At 38.2% G+C, this 14056-nt stretch overlaps 1 protein-coding gene across 3 annotated transcripts in view; it reads left to right on the forward strand.

Annotated features, from left to right (window-relative positions):
• Nucleotides 1-14056, forward strand: part of TMEM163 (transmembrane protein 163) — a 100976-nt gene that overhangs the window by 68988 nt on the left and 17932 nt on the right. For 2 of the 3 annotated variants that reach the window (XM_065671327.1, XM_065671329.1), the window contains 2 exons: nt 10892-10993; nt 11445-11493. In XM_065671327.1, the coding sequence (XP_065527399.1) occupies nt 10892-10993; nt 11445-11493 (151 nt within the window). The remainder of the gene's footprint in view (nt 1-10891; nt 10994-11444; nt 11494-14056) is intronic. The other variant, XM_065671328.1, reaches the window with a different exon arrangement.

Below are 14056 nucleotides of genomic sequence, written 5' to 3' on the forward strand. Positions count from 1 at the left end.
ACTCCGGAGAAAAAATGACTGCTATGCTGAACCCAGGACAGAAGCTAACCATTTGAACTGCCCTGTTACTGCCCTGTGTGAATTCTGTAAGGAGCCATCACCATTGCCACATCCTGCAGAGCCATGTCAGTGTGTCTACTGGACAAATGTGGGGAGTTAGTGGCTGCTGAGTTTGTGTAAGGGCTTTCTTCTTACTGAGAAAATGTGATGACAGGTGTGACCCTAGACAGAGTGAGCCCCTCCTTCCAAAGTAATAGTAACCCTTTTTTCTGTTTTGCTTATGTTCAGGTGACACCACTTGAGAATATTTACACCAGGGTTTAGTCATGGGCAGCCTCATGGAAGTTATATTGAATATATGTGTATTATATTTAGGCATACAATATGGGGATTGTGACATATCCTACTCTTGCACCCAAAGATTAAAAGAATTAGAAACCACCATTTACAGGAGGGAATGGCTGGCACACTACCAGATTGGGTCTGGCTCTTCTTTCTTTTACTCTGATTCAAATTAAGAGAGTGTACTGATCTGTATGGTTATGCAGAGTATATTCTCTCTTGGTTCGCAGTGTTAACCCTTCTCCCCAGATTTTCAGTATTAGTACTGTATTTAAATTTTCATCTGCAGATTGACTCTGCTGTACTGATTAGCCTGACTAAATGAGCATTGTCTGTTCAGGTAGGGTTGAATGAAAATAATCCTCTCAATTCAGACCCAACGTACCAGTTACATTGAAAAAACTGAATAATTTCATCTGTGCCATATGTAGGAAAGACACTTGAAGCACAGATGGCAAAATCCACGCCTACCCACAGTTCAGGGCAAACCTCTGTGGCTGGAGGAAAAACTCTTTTGTGATGAGTGAATGGAATAGCTAAGTGATCTGGAAAAATGTCAAATGCATGGAGTTAGCCTACAAACGGCAAATAGCTGAGAAATTAACTCTGCAGGTCTTGTTTAGTTCTCAGCTACCTGGAGTTGGTCTTCACGTGGCACATGCATGTCTCTCCTACCCAGTGGAGCACAGTGCAGAGTCTGCAAAATAAGTGTTCACCTGTGCTTGGATATCTGCTTTATAGAAGGAGAAATACAGTTTATTTTTAACCACACTGAAAATTTCATAGTCATTATTTCTTCTGAAGTATTTAGCTGAAATACTACATCCAAGTACAGAGCTGGATAGACATTTTAGTGGTGCTTTGTTAGGCTGGCTTACTAAAACTGCATCATTTCTCCATAAATCCATTATCCTGTATTCAGGCAAAAGTGAAGCAGTCATAAACTTTGCTCTTATTCAGGCAGACATGCATGTATGCGTATATTTATGCATGCACACACACAATATCCTCACACATAGAATTTATATTAAATATTAAATGTATATATTTATACATTCTAAAATCTGTTTCTAAATGTGTGGCATCTGTAGACTTGGCAATGATTTTACTGAAGCTAGGTCCAAAATCTATTTAATTTATGAAATCCTTTTCCTTCACTGATTATTGATTAGGCAGTATTTGTGTATATTGCATAGCATTTACACAACATGTCTATAAAAAAACAGGGTTATGGTGTTCTGTACTGGAATTTTATAATTGCCATAAAAATTAATATTACAGAAACTCTCAAAAGCCTTTAATTTCAAGCTTCAGGGGAATGATAGAATTTCTGATTACCTTCACAAGCCAGGAGGGTACTTAGATGTCAGGTGTACCATAAGTGAAACTGTACAGTCTATGCAGACCTGAAACTAGAAAACAGGATGTAAGAGTTTTCAAAATCTCCAAGTTGTAGAGATGTCTATTAGCTTTTATTGGCAGGTACTTAATACCTGGAGAATCAAATTATTTATGGAACTATTGCCCCAGTTCAGCTTCATGATTTGAAAGGATGTAAATACCCTGTTCTGCACTGACTAGTTGAACTCCTGAGGATAATACAAATTTTAGAAGGCCTGTAATGCTTTCAACACGAAGTGGATCCCTAGCATAGCTAGTGTGAGTCTCATATATAAATGGCATTTCCCATCCATGTCCTTTAGGAAGAGGTTAGACCATGTGATAACATAGAATATTTAATTTGGCCTGTTACTTTATTGCATAATCCGGTTGGGTTTTTCTTTTTGTTTTTATGGTGAGAAATAGGAGTAGCTCTAAAAGTGCTGATCTAGATTCTGGCAGTTGGAGGAGGATTATGGAACATGTACAATGAACAGTGAGCCCACTTCCTTCCTTTCAAATTGCATCTTAAAGTGACTCTTGCCTCTTCACCCAACAGCAAGCTGGTGCAAATACTCTGAACAACTGTGACTCTGTACAGTTTGGTTTCCAATACCTCTTCAGTAGCTAAACTTGATAACACATAAGCTATACTACAAACATAAACAAGCAATTTATCTGTCTAATTGGACACAAAGAAGTTTAAGATTAGCAGTAGAGCATGACAAAGGAGTAGGAATCTAAAGACTAAGGCTGGTGTGTATTTTTCCTGTGTATGACAGTAAAATGCCACAGTGGCTAGTAATTGTTCTTTTTAGAGTAGGCCCTTTGATGGGTTTAAGTGGCAAATTTTAGAGTCTTTATTTCTAAGAGTCTTCATTTTTAGAGTCTTTGTTTTCAGATTCTTTATTTTTAGAGTCTTCAATGTTTTAGAGTTTTTAGGAAAAGCTGTGCATCTTGGAAGGGCATGGATTGACTTGAGATGACGGGAAGAGAAAGCAAAGAGAGGCCCATATCTGCAGCATCCCTGGCTGTCCCTTGGTTGCCCAAACTGCAAACCAGAACCCAAACTGCAAACTGGTGACTGCAAACCAGAACTAACACTTTCAGCCACTCCTCTCCAAAACGTCCTCCAAGTTTTTCCTTTTCCATATTATTTGACCATTGACTTAATTTTTGATCCTCTTCTGTTTTCTCTACCATGTTCCACTTCATCCCCATAAGCCAGAACCCACTGGTTTGCCACCAGAAAATCATTTGTTGGTGACCAAAACCTGAGCTTTTTCATCCCAAGTTCTCAACCTTTGAGTATCAGCATTTTACAGTTGAGAAATCTTTGGCTGTCTCTGACTTTGGCTACTGTAATCAGACTAGAAGAGTTGCCATGATACAAATATTAAATAACAGTAGGCCTAGCTTTGTTTAAACAGGCTGACTGCCTTTCATCTAGAAGGAATGTGGTGCAGATTATTGCAAGCTCCAAGTTACTAATGAAGGAACATTCACAGAATGTAATTTGTATTTGGTTATGGGAAGAAAGAATGAAAACAGAGTACCAGCAAAGTGAAGAGATATAAAAGGATTCCTGTCATGTGGCTAGACACAGAAGACAATTGAGAGAAATGTATATAGAGAAACAGAATTAGAAAGTGAATGCCTACTGTGTGCTCGAAAATATTTTCCTAACTCCTGACACAGCAAAAAATTCTTGGGTGTTTGCCTTGCATTCTATGTGACTTTCCCTGAATGATTCCATACATGATACTCACTTTGTCATCCACTAATACCACTAAAATCCTTTCAGATCATATTGAAACAGGAATTAGCACATTAATAGTTTTTATTGATTAATATTATAATTAATTATTTTTCTTACTTCATCTCCAGAGGTTTCATTAGTGGATTTATTCAGAGATTAAATCTTGTATCCATCATAAACCCAATTTGCTCAGCTTTGCTGAAAAAGCTCACTTTACTTCTGGGCTTAGAGCTCATATTGCTCTTACTGGCCTGCAGCTGATTTTAATGCTAAGCTACAATTCCTTGCAAAGTAATAGTTTTAACACTACCTTTTCACTGCAACGGTGAAAACAGCTTGGAGAGTTTTTACCATCTCCTTTTCTGTGGGCTATTACGAGACATTAGTTCTGAAAGATCTTGACAGTCTCCAGAGAAAGATTTTGTGAATAAAATCCATAGGATCATAGGATGATTCAGGAATGGAAGGGGCCTCAGGAGGTCACCTGCCCAGGTTCTTGCCCAAAGCAGAGTCAGCTGTAGGATAAGAATAGGTTGCTCAGAAATTTATCCAGTCAGGTGTTGAAAAATTCCAAGGATGGAGACTCCGCAACCTCTCTGGGCAAATGTTTCGATTTTCTCATGATGGAAAACCTGTTTGTCTTAGAAAAATATATCGTGATAAGATTCTTAACAATCAAGAAAATACAGAATTAAAACGAAATAGAGTAAACCAGCTCTTGTAAGTTAACAGAATTGCATGTAGAAATTAGGAGTAGTATCTTTTATTTATAGTATCATAGCTGCCAGAGAATTGAGACAAAGATGAGGAACTGAAGTTTGTTTTGATGGCAGCTTTGCAAATATGAGAGAATGTAAGACTCTAGTTTCTGCCTTGAGAATATCTATATAAACTGTAATGGTTTATAATGACTTTTCTCACAGATCTCTTTATCACACTTATATCTGTAACCAACGAAATTATTAAAATGTTTTCCATGAAAAAGATAAATGGTGTTTTCAATGAATAAGGTAAGTGATCTTCATACAAGAAGTTTCTCACAATGAGAACAACCAACCACTGGAACAGCTTCCCCAGGGACATGGTAGAGTCCTCATCATGGGAGGTTTTCAAAAAAGCGAATGGACAGGGTACTAGATCATCTTATCAAGGCTCCCTTTCCCATGAAAGGTTGGACTAGGTGATTTTTTTGAGGTCCCTTCCAACCTGGGCTGTTCTATGGTTCTGTGAGGTTCTTTACACTGGTAAAAGTAGTGAGAAACCACAAATAACCCATGTAATCGAAAACGATCAAGTAATCTGAGATAACAGAAATGAATAAATAAGGTGGGAAACTAGTGCAGTATTTGACAAGAAGGTTAGTTTTTTAATATTGCCTTTTAGTCGTATCATATGTTAACAGAACTGGGAAGTAATTAGACTGCTTCTGACAATGCTGTTTTATTCCACATGGTTTCATCACATTTCAGGAACTATTTTAATGAACTTGAAGTGTTGTGGTAAAATAGGTTCCAGGATGTAACAGACATACTACCAAGTACATGAGATCTCTCTCTCTCTCCAGTGCCCCAAAACAACTGTCTCTGTGAGCTGCCAAAAGGAAGTTAACACATTTTTGCAGACTGTGTTCATATGCATGACTAATTTTTTCTGAATCCCTAATTCTGTTGCACCACCTTTGATGCACATGAGAGCAGATTGACTTGAGAGGAGTAATTACCATGAGCTTCATTACAAACCCTCATTGGTAGTGTGTTACTGAGTTCCATTTGCCAGAAAGATAGTAGGATGATAATTAAAAAGGGAAGCCTCTTGCAGTGGCTGTTTTATAGCAATCAGTTGATATAAGAAAAACTGTCATCACTCACCCTTGTGCAGTTTCTCCCAGATCTCTTTTGAGGTAGCATATAGCAGAGCTTGTCACTGGGGGTATATTTGTAACTTTATATCAATTATTTTTTACAAATGTTACAAAACAAGCAACCAGGGGTCTAAATCTGCAGTTTTAGTTGAGGCTGACTGCTGCTTACATCAAGAGCAGTCCCTTTGACTGGAATGGGTTGACTAATGTAAAGAGTATTCAGTGTGGCAAGAACTGTGCTAAAGCCGAAATTGCTTTATTACCTTGAAGGTTAATCAACGTAGAGATCTGAGTGAGGTTGATTGTTAGTTCTGTAGTGGAACTACGACAGAATTGAACTCTTATCACTATCTATAGGGAATTGTAACAAATAATTACAAATATAATATAGAATTACAGATAAATCCACAAATTAGAAAGCTGTTTTGCTATGTCTGCTAGATGCAAGTGAATTGAATACTTGGACTTTTTCTCCCTAGGAAATTTTGTGATAAGAAGTGGAAAAAAATGTTAACTTACTAATGGCATCTTGAAAATTGGCAGTTTGTGGAAATGGAGCCTTCTGAATCTCAGTACTTTTCATAGCTACTTGCTTAAAAACCATTAACTTATGCAAAGTAACAATATTTTGATTAAGGGAAAGACTATCGTCTGCTTACAGTGATAGATTTCATTTTCTGGTTTACTTACGAGTTGTGAGAATTTGTCATCTACATGAAGAATTGTGTCTATTGGAGCTCCATAGAGGGGATGTGTTACAGAAAAGATGAGGTGGCAGCTGTATGTCATGTAATAGAGTTGCATTCATTTTATTTTGATGAGTGCGAGTACAAATATCCAGGACTGGTGTAATACAAAATGGATATTTATAGGGTTGTCTAAATAGGTTGTATAAAGGTTGTAGTATTGCTTTTAGAAGATTGTCTTTTGGAGATTGTCAGGTTGTAGCACATCCAGAACCAACTTTCTGGCTGGTGACATGACTTAGTTCTTAGGATTTAGACATAATCATGTTTATGGATTCCACTAGAAGTGAACTAGCAGTAACTGAAGCTCAAAAGCTTAAGTCTTTGTCAGTTTCGAAACTCCAAATAATTTCATTCTCAGTGCTTGAGGCTGTGGTACAACTGATTTGAAGTATGTTTCATCTGGGACAAAGTTATTTTAAAAAGCTGACAAAATTGATGAGTTCATTTTTTAAGACAATGAATTATTCTTTAGATTAGCTTCTGGATTCTCAGATAGAAATACGGCATCAAAAATAGATAAAAAATATCTTTGGCAGATCGTGGTCAGCTATCAAGGCCTACAGCAAACTAAAGAAGACTTGGTGGTTTTACTGTTATAATACTAAACTCTCTGTACTGTCAACTTAGTGATATAGTTTTAATTACTCTTGCATTCCAAGTGCCATTGCTCTAAGGGAAAAAAAAAAAAAAAACAACCATGAAAAAACCAACCAACTTTCAAAGTTTGAGCTTTAGTTTGCCTAAAAGTTGGTTATTGCCTGAATATCAGAGAGATGTTCTTACCTTGTCCTTTCTGAATTTGTTTATTATTCTTTAAACTGTACTGCATTCTGAGAGATTCCAGAAAGTGTATTGTTTCTGAAACTCAAATAATGGTTTTCCATTACCTTTTAAAATGTTTCACTAAATTGTTTCTGTTCCACTTTCTTTTTAGAAGCAACACATTGCATGGAACTGAGGGAGGTTTCAGATCTATACATTCTTCATTAGGTCTTTTCTGTTGCCTGTCAAACCCGTAGTGACCAATGATTTTGCATTATAGATCTATTATACCTCTAATGATGTAGTAGATATATAGCGGGAAGCTCTTATACTAACTTGTGTAGAAATGGCTGTAAAAGAAGTACATGATCTTCAGTAGGTGCTGGAAGAGTAAGTAAGTGGTGCTTGTGGCATAAGATACGTGGAGGTCTATTCATCCTGGATGTCATTGGACAGAGTATCCTCATGTCTTAGCAGGAAGATACAAATGTTCCAGAATATGAGGACATAGGTGGACCACTAGTTACTCCAGAGTGTCTGAATCGTTGATCATGGGGGACCTGGATATTGAGGACCATTTATAACACTATCATGATTCCAAGTCAGAGGTATCTGTGAAATCTACACTAGGTTGTCTGTCAAACCTGACTTGTGTATTAACTCCTCTTTCATTCAATTTTATGGGCATTTCTGAGTTGACTTGAACTTCTTTAGAAATGGCAGTCTGATTTAATTGAATGTTATTAATGAAATTGCATTTGCCAACAACCTTGGCACTGGCATCCTTCATGTGAAGTTGGAAATACTATTTAGTTGCAAAGCGGTAACTGTTGGCAGATGGAAGTTAGCAGGCTTGTATGAAAGTTTTTGTTGTCTACTGGTTTGAAAATAAAGCAAGCTTACAATAGCCGATTACAATTTCTTTATTATGTACTGCAGTTAAAATTTCAGGTTAATATTTGTAGGTTTTTTTTGTAGTTGAATTTCATTTCTAGTTGAAGTTTGCATGATTTGCTTGCTAGATAGAAATTATTTTTCTGGCAAATGAGATTGAAAATAGTCACTATGCAGTATTTTGTTCTAGTGGTTTTGCAGATAAATTGGTACACCCAAGAAGACAAGAAACCTGTATTTTTGCACTGAAAGTGCTGTGCCAGTACTCATGAATTTTGCATGGCTATGGATTCCAAAGCCATCATATAAAGGAGAAACTAGGCTTGCTAAATATAATCACTGAATACTGATCAAGCCTCAGACTACATTTCTGTCTGCTGTTAATATCCTTGTCACTGACCTCTTCCTTTTTTCTTTCTACTTTTAACCATTTCTGGTTAAGTAGATGTATAGCAATTTTTCTGTAAAGAGAATTTCTTTTGGTAAATCTAATCTGGGGAATAAAAGAAACAACTCAGTATTGCTAAAGTCATTATTTACATGCTAGCTTAGGCAAAGATGCAAAATGTTTGCTGTTAAGCTTGGGTGATTGGGAAAATCACAGAGAGAACCCGAAACTCCCCAGCATACATGGGAACTGAATTCAGCCAGCAGTCAGGGCAAGCACTGGTTCCCTGGACAAATTAGACATGTGCCAGCAAGGCTCCTGTCAAGCCCTTAGGGAATGATTCTTTTTATTCCTCAGGAGATACGTGCAGGGAATAGAAGGTATGCTAAGAGGAAGTGATGATGGTGCGTTGTCTTCTCTTTCCCATATCCTTGGCATTCAAAAATATGTATTGTTACAAGGAAGTTTAATCTGTTTCCAGCTCACAGATTTGGGGCTGTGTTAATTTGAGCCTGCTGGGAATCATAGAAAAGCTTCTCTTTCAGTGTTGCTTTCAGATGAAATGTCATCATGTTGTTGCATGACATGTATGTATCTTATGTAAACCTGTCACTGGGTCAGCAAAAGCTATTAGGCAAGTCAGCTAAGTTTTGTGGGCCAATTCTGTGTTCAAGTTACCTAATGCCTGCATGTATCTTAGGTAAATGAGAAGAGCATTTAGTATATGTTTCTGTACATAAAAAAAAATGAAAATAATCATTGCAGCAGAAGATATTATGAAGGATTGTGCAGTATAAACTTCCTAGATTATGGCAGCACTAAATATTACAGAAGTAATACATAAAGGCGGTACTGAAAAATTTTGAGTTTGCCAAAAGAAGGTCAAGGAGCTCTGGACAGATCTCTGAGCAGCGATCCATTCAGATAGTGTGAAACTGCAAATCTCTAAAAATTTAATCTGTTGCAGAACAGGATGTTGCTTGCAAATATGCAATGAAAAACAGAACCCCCTCTTAATTTTTCAGTTTTACTCATTGCTGTTGGAAGATGAACTTGTCTCCCATCCATATTACCATTTAATGATCACCTCTTGCTGCAGGATTGTATAGAATCCTCTAAACTTCTTCCTCTATCACAGATTATGGACCAGATTTTTGTTCTTGTGTTTGAGTCTAGGAGAAGGACTCTAGGGCAATCAGACTATCTCAAGCCTTTTCTGCCTATCTTTTAAAATGGGTTATGTTTAACAAGATGAGGCCTGTGTTGCAATTTACTACAAAGGAGTTCAGCATCTGTCTTAAAATAGGTGTAGCAGAGTTTTGCCTGCCTGAGACGCGTACCTCATCTACAATGCCACTCTGTTGCTAGGGAGGATGCTAGCCTCTACATTGTCTGTTCTCCTCTGTAGAACAGCAGCCCCTTTACTGAGAACTTGTTTGTAGGATTATAAGGATTGTCCACAGCGTGGTTTAGTGTCGCTTGTGTTGGGAATAAAATGACCAGCTACTCACCTGTGCCACTGCTGCAGCTGCATCTTCAGACCTAGAAAGAGAAGTGCCAGTTCAGCCGCAGTCTCTAGATGGAGTTTGATGTGAACATTACATGTGCTGCCAACCACCAGATGGCCTGATGTCTGAGTTATTGAAAATAGTAGCATGCCACTGGAATAATTATAGCATCCATAAACTGAGCTAACAAATAGGTACCAAATGATGAATAGCAAACAATGGAAATACAACTTTTGAAGAAAGAAAGTTGTACATAGAGATATAAATTCTTAACTATTTCATGCTTTAAACATTAAAATGATTCTTACTGTACATCTCTCTAGAGTAGTAGTATTTTATATGAAGACATATTAGTGAAATATGGATAAAGAATGGGTATATCATTACTGTAACAGATGGACTATTAAAGTTTGTGGAGGAAATCAAAGTCTTATATCCTGTAGTATTTTGTGGCAAAAGGAACTCCATCTCAGGGTAGGATCAGTCTGTGTGTTTGAACAAAAGCAAGAGTTTTCTTTTTTACTGTGTAGCTTGTGTATGCATTATGTGCTTTTTGAGCCTCCTTGTGCCTGTGTCCTATACAAAACTTAATTATTTTCTGTTAGTTATTCTCTGTTACTTTATCTTCTGTTCATTAAGCCATTTGTTTGCTTTTTACAAGGCTGGGTTGTAAACTGTGCAGAGCAGGAATAGAGTCTAATTCTGCACAGCACCTAATCTGATGAGACTGATCCTTATGTAAGTATTGAGACCCTTTTGAACAGTCTACAATGTGATGCACCTAATGTGCTGATTTTTTTACTGTCCGCAGTTAAAATCTTTTTTCTTGGAGGTTTGGGGCAGAAACATGTTTTGGGTCCTATTATGCTACTGACCAGATTTAGCAAGCATCTGTCCTGCTTTGGTAAAGAGAGCTAAGTTCCCTTGATTATTTCAAATGCAAGATCCTAGCCAAACCAACAAAAAGACCTCTAGAGGACTCTATGATAAATCATCAAGAGCTGAAGAGGCATGTCTTTATCATCTGGTTTGCCCTGTCTTCTCACATATAATCCAGGTTTTAAGAACCGGAGAGGAACCGGACATTTCATTCTCCTCTTTAATTCAAGTCTCTGACTTTAGCTTCTAAATTTATTCTTTTTATTATCAGTATTCTGTTGTGTGTTACCCTTTAGCAGTGGGAAAGTTGACAACTCCAAATATGTTCTTAACGTTTCTTTTTATTCTTCTCTATTTTTTTTTTCCCAGAGCTTGTGTTATCTTGGGTGTCATATTCCTCCTGTCATCTATATGTATTGTGATCAAAGCCATCCACGATCTTGCGAAGAAAGTGCTTCCAGAAGTGGTAAGGTGATTCATGTTCTTTAAAATGTTCTCTTTATTCCCTACAGTCAGTGGCACTGAGAAAGGCCAGCAGCTCCTTTCAACAAGCCCCATTGAACTCAGCAAAGCTGTAGCAGGTGCATTTCTTGCCTGGCTGCACACTCTGGTCCTAGTCTTCGAACAGTATTTTGTCCTTATGTGTTGGAGTATAGTTGTTAATGGGTTTTTACAGACTTGATCCCATCTCTTCTTCTCCATGGTTATCTTTATGGACCAAATCTTTCTCAACATAATGACTTAAAGCTTTCATATGGAACTGTAGGAGTTAACTTACAGAGAGGAGGTCTCTCTGGGCTTAATGAAAGTAGTAGAATTTTATGAGGAGAATCTTTTCACAGTTCACTGCTCCAATGGCTTCAGTATTTTATTTTTAATGTACAAAAAAAGTATTTTTGGATTGTATTTTTTTGTTTTCCAGCTCTTGCCTCCAATTCCAGAGCCATGTACGAGTAGCAGGAATGAAACAGGTGAGGGGAGCATGCTGGGTGAAAGAGCTGGCTTTTTGACTGGCTCACCATGGAGCATCACAAAGGGCTTTTCTCCTCCTCTCTGCTTACTTTTGGTTATGAAAGCCAGCCCCTACCTGGCCTATAGAGCAGCTCTCCCTAGCAGCCTTTCTCTCAGCTCTTCTCTGTCCTGTCCTGCGTGCTTCCTTTCAGTGCTGGGTATTAACTTCTCTAAGCTCCCTAATCTCTACTCATCCAGAACAGCTACTCACTGGGAGAGCCATTTGGCAGTGGTTCTACTCCCAGAAAATTCTTCCGAATGTGCTCAAATAAAATGGGACTTCAGTTCATATGCAACCCGACTTGTACCTTTTAAATTCAGCCTTCATGAAGTTGAGTTTATTTGTAACCATGTGCAGGCTTTTGCATCTGGGCTTCACCCTGCCAAGTACCATTCTCAACACATCACTAGAGGGAAACATAAACTCCTCACTTTCAAGCATGAGATGGAGGCAGAGCTGGAAAAAAAAAAAAAAAGAAGCTAATTTGGAATTTCAACTTGTTACCCACTGTTAGCAGTGCAGATGACCCACTGGGTCCTGTGCTCTCATGGAAAATTCCAAGAAGCTGTGTCACTAAAGAAACTTTTTTTTCAGTAGCTTAGGGAAATTTGGGCAAAAATGCATAGCATATCAAAAGCCCATGAACTAAGGCACTACTGAATTGCAGCCAGGTGCATTGTTTAAGTGCAGCTGATTCATGTTCTCTTTGCACTTTTCCCTTTTTCCAGTCTTCATACTTTACTGCCCCCTCAGCTTTGCCAGCATAAGAGCACAAGTAGTTATTCACCAGCCTGGTTCTGTCAAAATGATCTAGGTTATCTTAAACACTTTTAACAGTCAGTTCTTAAACTCAACCAAAACATTTTGACAGAACTGGGTTAGTGAATGAGCATGGATGCTATTGCACCAGTAAGGCTGAAGGAGATCCTGAAAAGGATAAGGGGAGACCCTACAGTGATGGCCAGCTAAAGGACAGCCTTCTAACTTGGCTGCACCCAAACAGTGCATCTGGCTACAGTTTGACTCTTGTTTAGTAAGAAAATAAATATATAGTCTTGACTCTGTGGAGCAGAAAGAAGGGAGGCTGCAGAGATAATTAAAACACGTTTGGTGAATTTATGGCAGTGTAGGTCAGACTCATTTGATGTCTCAGTCTCACGCATTGTGGGCAAATGCCCTGGTAATTCCGGTAGTAAGAGCAAAGGTTTAAAAGGTGTGTCATCTATATTTTATTCTTCCATCATTACAGGTACTGTCTACAATTGAGGGCTCTGTTTCTTACACAGGAAGAAATGTCTCCTGTTTGCATTGTCAGAGTTATGTATGACTTCAGACATGTTGTACTTCTTAACTTCTAAATTTTGAAATGCATTTAGAGAAGGTAAAAAAAAAAAAAAAGTGAAATCAGACCTACAGGAAAGTATCCCTGATGGGAAGTCCCATTACATTTCAAGTGCCCTGTACGAATAATTTGTACAGATCTCTTTTGTCACAGACTGCCTCAGATTCAGACTTTCCTGGACTGAAACTGTGTCAAGTAGGTAAAAGTTAGGGTGGATACTGCATACATTGGACACAGTACCAGGATAAACAGATAATTTTGTTTCTGACATATGGTCCTCTGTTCTCACTCATTTAGGCAGGCAGGTACTCCCAGCACTTTGAAAGATATATCTGGCAGGGTATGGACTGTGGCTGACTAGTAGCAGGGTAAAAGCCTTATTGCGTACACATAAGAATTTTCATACCTTGCAATTCTGCCTGGGAAATAGGTTAGAACAAGGGACGAGAAAAGATGGTACTGTTCATTGTCTCTTAAATGACATGACAAGGATTCTTATTTCAAAGTCTTTCAGTACATCTCACTGTGGGAAACTGACTCAGTAAGGGTTGCATGACAGGTGAAATATCTGTGATTAAACTAAGAATAACACTGAAAAATGGGGAGACTGAGAGAACAACATTACTGCTGCAAGTCATGGCCAGTGAGGTATTATGCCTGACAGTTGGTACATTAAAAATAGATGGGGGGGAAAGGTTGTTTTTTAATAGAAACCTTTTCAGTGTCTCTAGCCATGCCTGGATCTGATGCTGGTTTTCTGTTTGCTTTAGCTGCTCTGTGTTGCAGCAGAAATAGTAATTCTTCTCAGTTGCTTGGGTCTTTGCTGATTATGTTCTCAGCTGATCTGCAGCTGCCCAGGCGATATTAGCAACTTAGCAGAGTTGAAATCTGCTCAAATTAAATCAGGAAGCAAGGAGAAGAAGTTTCTGCTCTACTCTTTTATATAGGGTGCTGTCTTCTACTTTGGACCACAACTGAACTAATCGCTAATGGTACTAATTTCTGTAATACCTTATCATGTAATTTAGCTATAATGTATAGACGTAAGGACATGGAGCTGTTGGAGCAAGTCCGGAGGAGGGCCACGAGGATGATAAGGGGGCTGGAGCACCTCCATATGCACAGGCTGAGAAAATTGGAGCTGTTCAGCCTGGAGAAGAGAAGGCTGCATGGAGACCTC

This window comes from Lathamus discolor, chromosome 3, assembly GCF_037157495.1.
Source record: "Lathamus discolor isolate bLatDis1 chromosome 3, bLatDis1.hap1, whole genome shotgun sequence".
NCBI classification, from domain to species: Eukaryota; Metazoa; Chordata; class Aves; order Psittaciformes; family Psittacidae; genus Lathamus; species Lathamus discolor.